Source organism: Phacochoerus africanus, chromosome 10 (assembly GCF_016906955.1).
Source record: "Phacochoerus africanus isolate WHEZ1 chromosome 10, ROS_Pafr_v1, whole genome shotgun sequence".
Taxonomy (NCBI): domain Eukaryota; kingdom Metazoa; phylum Chordata; class Mammalia; order Artiodactyla; family Suidae; genus Phacochoerus; species Phacochoerus africanus.
Window position 1 is genome coordinate 30,157,475 of NC_062553.1, and position 12,736 is coordinate 30,170,210.

Consider the following 12,736-nt stretch of genomic DNA (forward strand, 5'->3'; position numbering starts at 1 on the left):
TCTTGCAACAGTATACTCTATGGAACAGTGTTTGGGAACCACTAATACTACCACACACAAGAGCTAGTTGGGGAATGGCGTGAGCTGAGAAAAGGGTGGGTTCAGTATTGACGATGCCATGAGACAGCCACATGAAGATAACTTTGTGGGCAGTTGGTGTTAGTGGGCTGGAGCCCAGGGGACAGAGAGAGAGTTGGAGGCCATCAGCAACTGGATGTTATTTAAGTAATGAGAGTGGCCGAGATTGCCTGGGTGTTACATATAAATAAAGAACAGAGGACTACAGACTTGGCCCCTCAGGTCTCCTGTCTCTAAGCCGGTTGGGTCATGCACAGCTTTTAGATCCTTTTTGATAGATGGTTGTTGCCAGCAAAGATGTCGAGAGGGTGAGAGTTACCTCTCTATAACCTCACTATCACATTCTGGAAATGAAATCAAATCTCAAATCACACTTTACCGCACTGACATCTTTAAATTACTTAACAAGAAAGTTAAAAATAGGTCATGAAAACCATTTCTCACATAAGCTTGAGAATGTGCCATTGTCCCAGACGTCTGGGTGTTTTGACCAATGAAAGGCAAAAGCCTCGAATTCTAGAGGCAGGGTTATCTTCCCTTATACCTGGCATCAAGAAACTAGAATTCTGGAAGTTCCCTTGCGGTGCATCGGGTTAAGGATCTGGCACTGCCACAGCAGTGGCGCAGGTTACAGCTGCAACGTGGGTACAGTCCCTGGTCCAAGAACTTCCACATGCTATAGGTATGGCCAAGAAAAAAATATAAACAGAATTCCCTAGAGTTCAGAGCTGGCTATGGATAGAAAACCATTTAGCACAGGGCAAAATTTTTTCTTATACCCTATTCATGTAACAGTAGGAAGAGGCTATAAAATGTTTAATCATCTACAAATTTGAATAACTTTAATTTCACCATCTAGAACCTCTTTCAGATGTTCAGAATGCTAGTCCACTGCGTTCTACCAGTTAAAACCTATTTCTGCAATTCGGTATGCTAATTAGCAAACATTAGGCGTTAATAGAAATGCAGATAATAGCAGTGCTCATTATAGCTGTCTCTGGAGTATGGCTTTGCATTCCTGATTAGGATGCTAGATGCCCCCCCCACCCCCCGACTGTGTATTTTATTAGAATGCTGGAAGCACTTGGGTTGTAATTTAATCTAAGGAGCTGCCGTGATTTCACAATATGCATGTAGAAACTTTCTAAAGTAAACTGAAATCACAATAGTAAATGATGGACGAAGAAAAGCAAAAGTCAGAAGATGGGACGTGAAAGCCTTAAGAACAGAGTCTTTTAAGAATTGAAAAAGGGTTGAGCTTCTAATGCAACTGAGAGGTCAAGAAATAAGATGACTAAATTAAGTCCATGGCTCTGACAACAAGGAAACCACTGTGACCTTGATGAGAATGGTCTCATGAAATAGTGAGCATGAGAAAGTCGCTGTGGTGAGTGGAGGGTTGTGGATATGGAGGTAGGCACCTTTTTTAAGAGGTGAGAAAGAAACCTATGGTGCAGAAACCAGACAAGTTTGAAGGAAACGTTTTGTCTTTGTGATTTTCACTGGTTGGTTTTAAGGTGGATGAATGAAGAGCATCCCTGTACATGGGAAGCAGCCAGTAGGGAAGAGTTGAAAAGCTAGGAGAGAAGGGATAATAACCTTCCCAGGACCAGAGATGCTCAGGTGGAGGTGATGATCAGAACTAGGAAGAAGGTACCACTTCCATTATGATGGAAGGGAAGGAAATCATTGTGGGGTGGGGGCAGTAAAGTTAGATTCATGTTTACATGAGTTTTTGGTGTAGGCCAGTGTGTGTTTTGTGCATTAAAAAACTACTCAGGTGTTCCTGTCATGGCGCAGTGGTTAACGAATCCGACTAGGAACCATGGGGTTGCGGGTTTGATCCCTGGCGTTGCTCAGTGGGTTAAGGATCCGGCGTTGCCATGAGCTGTGGTGTAGGTTGCAGACGTGGCTCGGATCCCATGTTGCTGTGGCTCTGGCATAGGCCAGTGGCTACGGCTCCGATTAGACCCCTAGCCTGGGAATCTCCATATGCCGTGGGAGCGGCCCTAGAAAAAGGCAAAAAGACAAAACAAAAACAACAAAAAAAAACTACTCAGACTTTTTTTTCTTTTTATAGCCACACCTGCAGCATTTGAATGTTCCTGGGCTAGGGGTCAAATCAGAGCTGCAGCTGCCAGCCTACACCATAGCCACACAACACTGGATCTGAGCCGCATCTGCAAACTAGGCTGCAGCTTGTGGCAATGCTGGATCCTTAACTCCCTGAGCCAGGCCAGGGATCCAACCCACATCCTCACAGACACTATGTCAGGTTCTTAACCTACTGAGCCACAGTGGGAACTCTGTCAGATTTTTAATATGGTTTCAACAATTAGTGTTCAATGTTTTAAGGTTACAGATTCAGAATGTTAATTCTTTTAGTGTTCATCTCACAAATCCTAACTCTCTTTAGAAGTCTAACGAAATGGAATGGTCACTTTCAAGAAGATTTTCATTAATGCTTGGTCCTTTTTGCCAACTTAAACATGGTCGAATATTTTTAAACTACGTCCATAAATTTAATATATTCCATCGACTTTTTAAGTACCTCATTTGTGTACTTAAAGTCTTGCTGAGTACATAAGAATTGTTGTAAATGTATTAAATGTATAAAGGGGGCCAAATGACCCCTTAGGTGGTGTAACACTGTGCATATACTTAGGAAGATTTCAGCTTAAAATCAGAAGTCTAATAATTCCATTATTCGTCATCAATTGGTTTTCAAAAACTGTCACTCTATTTGGTCAAATTGCTTAAACATTAGTGGTACAGAAAAGACCAAATATGCAGAAAATATTAATAATATGGCTTTCATGCCTGAAACCTTTCTATATTTGATTGTAAATCTTCCTGGAGTTGAGTGATGTATACTCATCAAGAAAGAAAATAACATGGGAATAATTGAGGCCATTTTCAAGCAAATATTTTGACCGAGCTGCAGGCATCCAGAGCAGTGCCCCCTTTTAGAACAGCTGCGTCATGAGTTACAAAACTTAAAAAGGGTTTGGTTTCAAAACTCTTATTGTCCACATCCCAAGACCAAAGATATATACGGTATCTGATTCTTGACCTACTCAAGGAAATAGAATAACCAGTTTGGTCTTTATCCTTTAAGAGAAGTACATATATTTTCTATCTAAGTGTTAAAGACCTTTGAATTTGATGGAATTCTAAGATTTGTATGTATTTTTATATCTAAAGATACCTATGAACTTGATAGCCTAAAATAAATAAATGTATTTTCTATTTAATGATAAAGACCTTTAAATGGGAGGTCAGATAGGTAAGTGTCTTTTCTATTTAAAGAACTTAGAACTTGACAGAATCTTGTACTCTTTCATATTCTTAGGACCACACAACAGTTACAGATGTTTAAATGATCTCCAGCTGAGTTTGAGAGATCCCTCTTGATCAGGCCAAGTCTGATTTGCCTGATCAGAGATCTTTCTTCTGAGATTTTGTAGGGAAGTTCTTATCGATAGCTTTTTGTCTATGAAGTTGTCAAAGGAGGTAGGGGTTACATAAGTGGGGGTGATAAAAAAAAAGCTTTTAAATACCCATATTTGATCAAGGGAGCTCTAGGTGGATCCATACTGCCTGCTTTATAGTCTCATAAATGTGTGACATTAAAGCCAAGTTGAGATATGTTTATAATTCATGTTGGACATTAGTTTATATGGCTTTTATATTAAATGTGCACATGTAGTTATTTGAGTATTTGCCACTGATAACAAATATTCTTTGTAGCTGATCAAGAAGCCACAGCTCAGTGTCAAAGGAGCTTTATTAACAAAGTAATTGAAGTAGTCACTTGTTATACTGCAAAAAGTTCTAGACTCATTTAACATTTATTTCCATTTGCTAGTCAATTACTAGCTGTCAGAGCATATTAAGTATTGTAAATTTGAGTCAGAAGCTGTCACCCCTAAGTGTGTTAACTCTCCCTAATTGCATAGGTAGTGATTTGTCCCATGAGAGAATTATAGTAATCACCAACGTACATCTGTCTTCACGATGGTATAAAATTGCCACTGGCTTCCATTGCTGAAGTGAAGTAAATCAATGTAGACACCAAAAATGAAAGCAGACTGTCATGAATCATAAGTATTTCCATTCATGTTAACAAGCTTCTCATTGTTTCCAAACAGAAAAAAATGTCGGCCAACTTTCAAAGCGTTTTGCTTCTTAGTGTTAAAAATGTCATTGCTTATTATCATTACTCCTTAACATTTATGGAGTTTTTGTTATGTGCTAGGCACTATGTTCACAGCTTTATGTGAATTAGTTCTTTTTAATTTTCGTAACAACCCTGTGAAGGTATTGGTTCTTATACTTACGGTTGCATTTTGTGATGAGGCAATGATGTCTTAAAGGACTTGAGCAACTAACTTGTCCAGAATAGCAGGGCCCACCCAAGCCATTTAATTCCATAGCCTTGTCTCTTGACCAGTAGTTTACACTGATGGATGGTGTTTGATATTTACTAGGTGAATCAGTTAGGAATGCATTTGGGTGCAAGTAACTAAATCAAACAAACAGTGGCTTACAAATTAGCAATTTGGTTTTTTCTCACTTAACAGAAGGAATGGAGATAGGAAGCTATTCACATTTGTTGAGTAGCTTAGCAGTGCCAAGACTCTGTGATTCCCTGGCCTTTCCCTCATGGCAGCAAAAATGGCTGCTTCAGTTTCAAGCACCAAGTCCACTTTCAGGGCAGGAAGAAAGAGAGAGGAAAGAGTTGGCAAGCTATAACTGCATAATTATCATGAAAGCAAAACGTTTCCCATTTATGTCTCATTGGTCAAAACTGTTTCACACGGCCACTCTCACCCACAAGGTGGCAGACTGCAGGGAGAAAGAAGTTGGACATGACTGATGGACCAGGCTTGGGTCAAAGTTATGGAGTCTACAAACTCTGTAGGGATGTTTCACTTCCTCCTTAACTTCTCTCTTACTCTTTTTGGAGTGAAAGAGTTGTGATTCTTCATCTCCTAATTGTAATCTTGCCTCATTTTCTAAAATGCATTCCTGGATATTAAGGAAAAGCTGTGTTTCTGCGAATTAAGTCAGGAGGCATTGGTTGCAAGTCACAAAAACTATTGCATATCTAAGAAAATGGATAACTTTTAGTCATTTATTCAACAACTAAATTTATTAAGCCCGCATTGTATGCCACACGCTCTTCAATGTTTGGGGGCTATATCAGTGAAACATAAGTGAGAGAGAAAGAGAAGGAATATGCTGGAATCTCATAGAGCCTAAAGGTAGGAATGCAGCAGGGCCTTGAAGATGGACAGGAACCAGGGGCTGAGAAGCTCTCAGGAATCCAAACAGCTTTTCCGAGCACGTGTCCTTCATTCTGCTCACTCTGCTTTCTCTTAATTCTCAGTCTGCATGGTGGATAGAATATGGTCACCCCACATTGCCTGAGTTTTTATCTTCTATTCAGGCTAACCAGAATCTCTCAGCCCCAACCCAAACACCTAGGAGAAACAGTTTGAATCTACTGAACCCAGGATCAGTGGGAGAGATAGTTACAGGGGTCATCATGAGTGGAGTGGACACCTTGAAAGTTGTCTACCTCAAAAAGCTTCCTGGAGTTCCCATCGTGGCTCAGTGGAAATGAATCCATGAGGATGTGGGTTCGATCCCTGGCCTTGCTCAGGGGGTCAGGGATCTGAGATTGATGTGAGCTGTGGTGTAGGTCGCAGACGTGGCTCAGATCCTGCGTTACTGTGGCTGTGGTATAGGCTGGCAGCTACAGCTCCGATTTGACCCCTAGCCTGGGAACTTCTATATGCCTCTGTTGCAGCCCTAGGGGGAAGAAAAAAAAAAGGCTTCCTGATGCTGGTCCCCATCTCCAAGCTTACAGGTGCTTTTCTAGACACTTTGCCCACTACTAGCCATGCCAAAGCTCCCTCCTACCACCCTAGAAATTTGAAAGTTAACTTTACCTTGAAAAGCACATTTTTTTAGTTCAATAAAAATTGCATGAGTTGTTTTGGAGTTTTTCAAATCACTCTGTGCCCTACAATATTAAATCTCTCCTTCCCCTCCACAGCCCTGCCCCTGTCTTCCAGATAATGGGAGATTTACGTCTTGGTTGACATCAAATTCCCTTCCTCTCACTTCAAGCCAAGCCCTCAAGAAGTCAACCAACACATCAGTTTGGTTCCAAAGTGCACATTGCAATGTGGGCTGATATATTCTTTTACGGCCCCTTATAAACTATAAGCCAGGGAGATATGGTTGTTGGTGATTTTTTTTTTTTTTTAACTTGTCTTCGTTTCAAACCCATGGGTGTTTTTCCATTAAGGACTAAGCCAAATTGCTGACCTTGTGGCTAATCTGGTTTTTTGCAGGCTGTGGATTCCTCGCCACGTGGAGGAGGATGGGCAGGCTGGGGCTCTTGGGGCAAATCTCTGCTCTCGTCAGCATCTGCCACAGTAGGTAAGCGCTCTGTGTTGCATTTGAATTGGTAAAGTTCAGGGGCCCAATAGGAAATGACATTGTGATCATGCCATGTTCTGATAGAGTTTAATATTAGCTCATGGCAATAAGAGCAAATCGTTTTTAGTGCTTGCTGTTCCAAGTACTTTGTGTATATTAAGACGTTTATTCTTCAAAGTAACCGTGTAAGGAGATACTCCTATTTTTCTCCACTCTTATAAATAAGGGAGCTGAATCATGAAGAGGCTGAGACCTTGTCCAAAGTCAGAAGTAGCTGAATTGGGATCTGAACCACACAGCATCAGTTTTAATCATTATGTTATACTGACTCTTACAATATGATATTCAGGCTTTTATAATATATTCTTATAGCTTTGTGCTTACCATCCCACTTGAACATTTTAAAATACACAACTAGCCTACTCCCTAGAAGGATCTGAGGTATCACAATAAAAGGCATTTCATCACAGAGCACTGAAATACAAGTAGAAAAAAAATATGCAAGTAGGAGGGAGATATATATCAAGGCTAATAGAGTTACTATAATTGAACGTTGACCTTAACGCTGAGATTCTTGGCTGCCAGTAGATTATCCTGCTCATAAAATGATAAAACAGAATGTAGTTTTTAAATATAAATTCATTTTCCTTGCATTAAATTTTTGAAGAAACGTCCCGTGTTGGCTCTTATACAAAGAGAACATATGATAACAATATCTGCATCAGTGAAGGTTTGGCAAAATATTCTTCATGTGACTATTTCTCATGTCCACTCTTCATGAAAACTGAAGCTATGACATAAACATGTCTGAGATCATGTAGCAAAGGCATTTCATCTTGAGGGTGGAGAGGGAGGAGCAGGATGCAGAAGCCACAGGTAACACAGCATTCAGATCCTCTAACTCAGGTGTTCTCAAAGTGTAGTCTGTGGCAGGAGGATCTTTCTTCTGATGAGCCATGAGTTGGTCCAATTCACTGTTACTCCTAAAACCATGAGGGCTGAGGTCTTTGACCTCAGTGGACCATGGTCACAAATAGTTGAAGGGCCAGCTATCTAATTTGATAGCCTTTAGCCTGCCTGGAAGAATGGGTTGATTGCATTCCCCTAATTCCATGTCTGTCAGGTATCCAGAGACCTCTGGCAAGAAGCAGATGGTGGAGTTCCCATTGTGGCTCGAGGAAATGAATCTGACTAGTGTCATGAGGATGCAGGTTCAATCCCTGGCCTCACTCAGTGGGTTAAGGATCTGGCATTGCTGTGAGCTGTGGTGGAGGTCGTAGACACGGCTTGGATCTGGTGGTGCTGTGGCTGTGGCAGAGGCTGGCAGCTGCAGCTCCTACTCAACCCCTAGCCCGGGAACTTCCATATGCTGCGATTGCAGCCCTAAAAAGACAAAATAAAATAAAATGCTAGCTTTAAAAAAAAAAAAAAAAGCAGCAGCAGCAGATGGTCAAATCAATGTTGCCCTCTCCGGTGAGAGCCTGGAAAGCAGATTTTTTTTCTATTGCTAATTGAAGGGCCAGGTATGCTGCGGGTTTGGGTTTTACAAATGCAAATGGAAAAATTAATCAGATTAGAGGAACCTGTTCTAGTTTCTAAACAGGATGGATTCTCTTCACGAGGGTGATGGCAGGCACCTGCAGTCATCCTGCTTCCTAGGGCAAGTGTTTGAGCTTTGAGTGGCCCTTAAATGGATCTTGCCACTGGCAGCATTCAGGAGTGGCATGCTTTCTGAACCAAAAATTAAAAACATGAGGTCTAAAAGTTTTTGAAATTGAGATAAGTCATAGAACACTAGGTAATGTGGTCACCAAATTATACAGCTCTCCTCCTAGTTTAATGTCATAAAACAGTGCAGTGTTTTGGGTGCTTCTAGCATACTGGCATCCAGAACTGCCCCGGCTTATAAGGAATGAATTCAGGGTTTCAGAAAGTTCCATTATAGACAAAGGATTTAATTTTTTGTTGAAACTTTAAATATATAAGTTCCTTCCACAGCAAATACAGCCATCAGCTGCCCAGTGGGTGGCAGGTGCAGGGGTTTTCGCTGCACCATAGGTGCACCCGCCTGTGACTGCTCTGCTCCTGGCTGGTCTCTTTGCTATTGTTTCTCACTGGTCAGCAGCTATACCACATGATTTAACTTTGGGCTTTGCTGAACCCTAATAAGTTGTTCCATCCATCAACTGGCAGCTTCCCCGTTGAATTTACTGTTCACTATCTTCTTAAGTGTCCTGTTGTAATCTAACCTTTGCACGTATACAGCCTGGTGCAGCCTTCATCCCATGGACTGTGCTCTAGTGCCTCTGGGTTTTGTTACCTGGTTCAGGTATAACAGTATAACCACTGTTTTAAAATCAGGCAGTGACTCCTGTGGCAGGTCTCAACCCACACTGGTAGGCACTCACCATCTAATTTGATCTCAAGGCAGTGTCTTCATCTATAGCCTGTGCTTGGGTTTGGTGTTACTCTGGAAGTTTCACTGTGTCTAAGGCACCACAAAGATGATAAATGTTGTGTCTTGTTAATGTTGCAACCACTTAAACCCTCGGGTGGGTCTCACCTGGCTCTGTGCCATCACTAGTCCAGGAGAGCCTAGAGAGACAACCACCTGTGGACCAGCCTGATCACAACTGCCTCTTTCCCTCCTGTGGTTGGTGGAGGTAGGGTTCCTCTAAGGGGGCTTGACAGTTGCACATTGCAGAATACCAGAATGAAGTTCAGAAGACTCTCTTATATTCATTTCTGTTGCTATACAACAAACTGCTACAGATGTAGAGGTTTAAAAATAACATACAGTGATTATTTCACAGTTTCTATGTATCAGGAGTTTGGGTATAAGGTGGCTGGGTTCTCTGCTTAGTGACTTGCCAGGCTGAAATCAAGGTGTGAGCCAGCTGCATTCTCATCTGACATTTGAGGTTATTCACGTTGGCGGAATTCAGTTCTTTGTAGTTGTCATGCTGTCCTGTTTTGTTGTTGGTTGTTGGTCAAGAGTCACTCAGCTCCTAGAGGCTGCCCTCAGGTCCTTCTTCAAAGCCAGCAGGGTAATGGCTCCCATGCTTCAAATCTTTCCCTTTAGGAAGGGCCCAAGTCCCTTTTAAAGGCCCACCTAGGTAGTTCATGCTCCCCCAAGATGATTGCTCTTTTAATTAATTCAACTTCAATTGATTAAGGACCTTAGTTACTTCTGAAAAGTCCCTTCACCTTTGCCGTATAATGGAACCTAAACATGGGAATCTTCTCATGTTGACAATCCTGCCCACACTCAAGGCAGAGAGGATTACATGGTATATATGCCAGGAGTGAGAATCCTGGGAGGTGGAGGGAATCTCTAAGTTCTGCCTACCACACTTTCTTTTTCTGTTTGAAATTCTCATCAGTTACACCACCAGTTCCAGGAACTTTGTATTTTTAACGGTTCTAGCTAAATGGAATTCTGAAAAGCTTTTTAACCTTGGCATTTTTCTCCTATTTGCACCCACAATGACCAAAGGACACATGAGGGAAGAGCAAAGAAATTTTGAAATATTGATACTCATTCTAAGAATCGCTTTGGACAAATTGGAGCTATCTTTAGAGAAGTAGAAACTAAATTTGTTTATCACCACTGGCATGATGAATGCAATAGCAAGGTGGCTGAACAACCAAAGTTGTTCCCAAGACATATTTTGGAGATTTCTGGTCAAGACAGGCTGTAACTTTACAAAGTAACAGTAGCTAAACTAATAGCAATATATATTTTAAAATGAGGTTAGTATTTTTGTGTACAAGTTTTAGAGAACTAAAACTTGTAGCATAAGAGGAGGCTGAAGTCATAGGTCCCAAGGCTGGAAACAGGCAGTAGTGGTGATTAGGAATTTGACTCCCAAAAGACAATAGGTATCACAAATATCCTACAACTGGAGAAGTGTCCTAGCCAGCCTCCCAGCCTGAAACAGAGGGTTAGAATAGGGTTCAAGTACCTGAACAGAAGCTTGAAAAAGTTTTGGGCATCCTAGATTGTGGTCTATCTTGAGCTGCTACCTTTGGATTGAGAGAGGCAAGCAGGGTGCACCTTCTGTCATGTACAGGAAAATAATATCCACCCAGGGCTTTGCAGCATTAACAATTTATTCTCACAGGGCAGAGAAACTTATTGGAAAACAGAGCATTCATAGCAGTCAACGAGCTCTTGAAGGTTTATAAATTACCTGCGGAAAGTAAAGAAAGAAAACAACCATGTATTCTATTGCAATTGATTCCTATTCAGAAACCTCATGTTACCCCCCAGGGTAATTCCAGTTGGAGATGGAATTCTGTGCAAAACACAGAAATCTGTAACAAAACTCAGAGATGTCAATTGAGCACTAGAAATAGAAACCAATACTTCTTACAGTTGTTGAAAAACTGCAGTCACGATCGTTAGAACTGTTTAGAGTTGACGGGGGAGTAATTGGAGAATGGAAATATTTAGAAGAAATGAGCACTGTATCAGGAGTCCTAAAACCTGAGACCTGGTCCTGACTGCTGCTAACTTGTGATCACAAAGAATTGTCACTAACTAGCTACACCGTGGACTGAAGCTCTCTCGATTCAGCATCCTTTCTTGGAAAAGTGTGGGTGGAAGAACTTGAGAAATTCTGAGAATCCTTCCAACTTTTGGAATATGATGATCTCTAATCAGTTGCTATATATAACAGGAGAAAGATAATCATTACAACTGTACTAAGTAGAAAAATATAGAAAATTGATTGACTTTGCTACACTGAATTTTTATATGTTTCGCCTCACTACTTTGACCCCCAAGATTAGGGAAAAGGAGAAAAAGTGATCTTCCCAATGCTTATATAAAATCAAACATTTCTCAGCTAACAATTGTTTTTGGAGAGGTCATAACTCCTGCATCCATTTAGTTCATAGCCACACTGTTATCACATTCTAAGAAGCTTTGACCAGCTACCACCTATACCTTTGGACATAAAATGCAATAAAAATGGTTATTATTTTGAGATCCAGATAGAAACCAGAATGGAAAAAAAAAAGAAGAAAAAAAAAAGGATATTGATGATAGTTTTCAAGTGCTGTCATGAAAACCAGATGCAGTTTTTCCACAGGCACCTTTCAGACCTGACTTCTTAGTAGAATATTTTGCTAAGCTAAGTGATAGACCAGTAATCAAAATGAAAGTTGACAGAGCTGAGACGTATACAGATATAACAAGGTAAAAACTCTATCGTAGAAGAGAACGACTTATTTCCAACTATTGCAAAAGGCCTAGAGATTTATTTTAAATTCTAGTTTTGACAGTTTTATGAGTCTAAACACCTTGTGCAAGGATACTTGAGGAGGGGGAGGGAGATCTGATCTGCATGTTTACTTTTTCAGAATTACCATTGTTCTCCTCTCCCGAGTTACATAGGTTTTTCCTTCTGCACCTTTTAATGAAAGTCTCCTACCAGCACTGTCAGAAATAATGACAGTGTTTATCACAGAGGATGGCAAGCTTGTCAAAATGATACCTATAGTAAGAACTCTTAACTAGATATTTCACTATCAGTGTCACATGGATTCCTTTTTGAAGGTGACGTGGCTGACGATGTGAAAATTCTCAAGGGTCATCAATACAGATGTTAATAGGATTGATGCGTGGAGTTTGTTCAAAATCCTTTACAATCTATGAATAAGGCCCAGGGGTTAATGAATTCCTGTGTGATGGTGAGGCAAACACAGTGAGTTCAGAAACTCTTCTCGTCAGTTTTAAAACTAAAAAGAAGTGAGTATCTGATTACAGTGCAGACCCTTTATTATGGAGAGAGAGGACTTTCCGAAAGGAAGGTTGATTGGCTCCACTTTTTGCTGCCTGAAGTTTGCTTTATTTGAGCGCAGGGACATTATCTATGGGTTTTTCTAAACAGCTGCTTCTCACAACTTTTTGTATCTTGAATTCATTGATAGTAGAGTCTGAAATGTAGCCAGTATTTTTTAATTGTGCTGTTTCTCAAAAGTTTACCTGAAGAAGAGTAGAAATGGGTACAATCTTCAGAAGAGCAATCAGCACTACCTATAAAATTTTAAATGCACATGCCCTCTGTCTAGCAGTTCCACTGTTGATTCTTTGCAAAAAGTCATTAATATGTATGTGCCAAGATGTTCAATATGGAATTCATCCAGCAAATACTCATCATGCCACGCACAATTCTAGCCACTTGAGATAAAGCAGTGA

The 12,736-nt window shown here is 40.7% G+C and overlaps 1 protein-coding gene across 3 annotated transcripts in view; it reads left to right on the forward strand.

The window, feature by feature from the left end:
• FAM114A1 (family with sequence similarity 114 member A1) overlaps positions 1-12,736 on the forward strand; it is a 96,985-nt gene that overhangs the window by 15,069 nt on the left and 69,180 nt on the right. For all 3 annotated transcript variants that reach the window (XM_047798708.1, XM_047798706.1, XM_047798707.1), the window contains exon 3: positions 6,444-6,531. In XM_047798708.1, the coding sequence (XP_047654664.1) occupies positions 6,444-6,531 (88 nt within the window). The remainder of the gene's footprint in view (positions 1-6,443; positions 6,532-12,736) is intronic.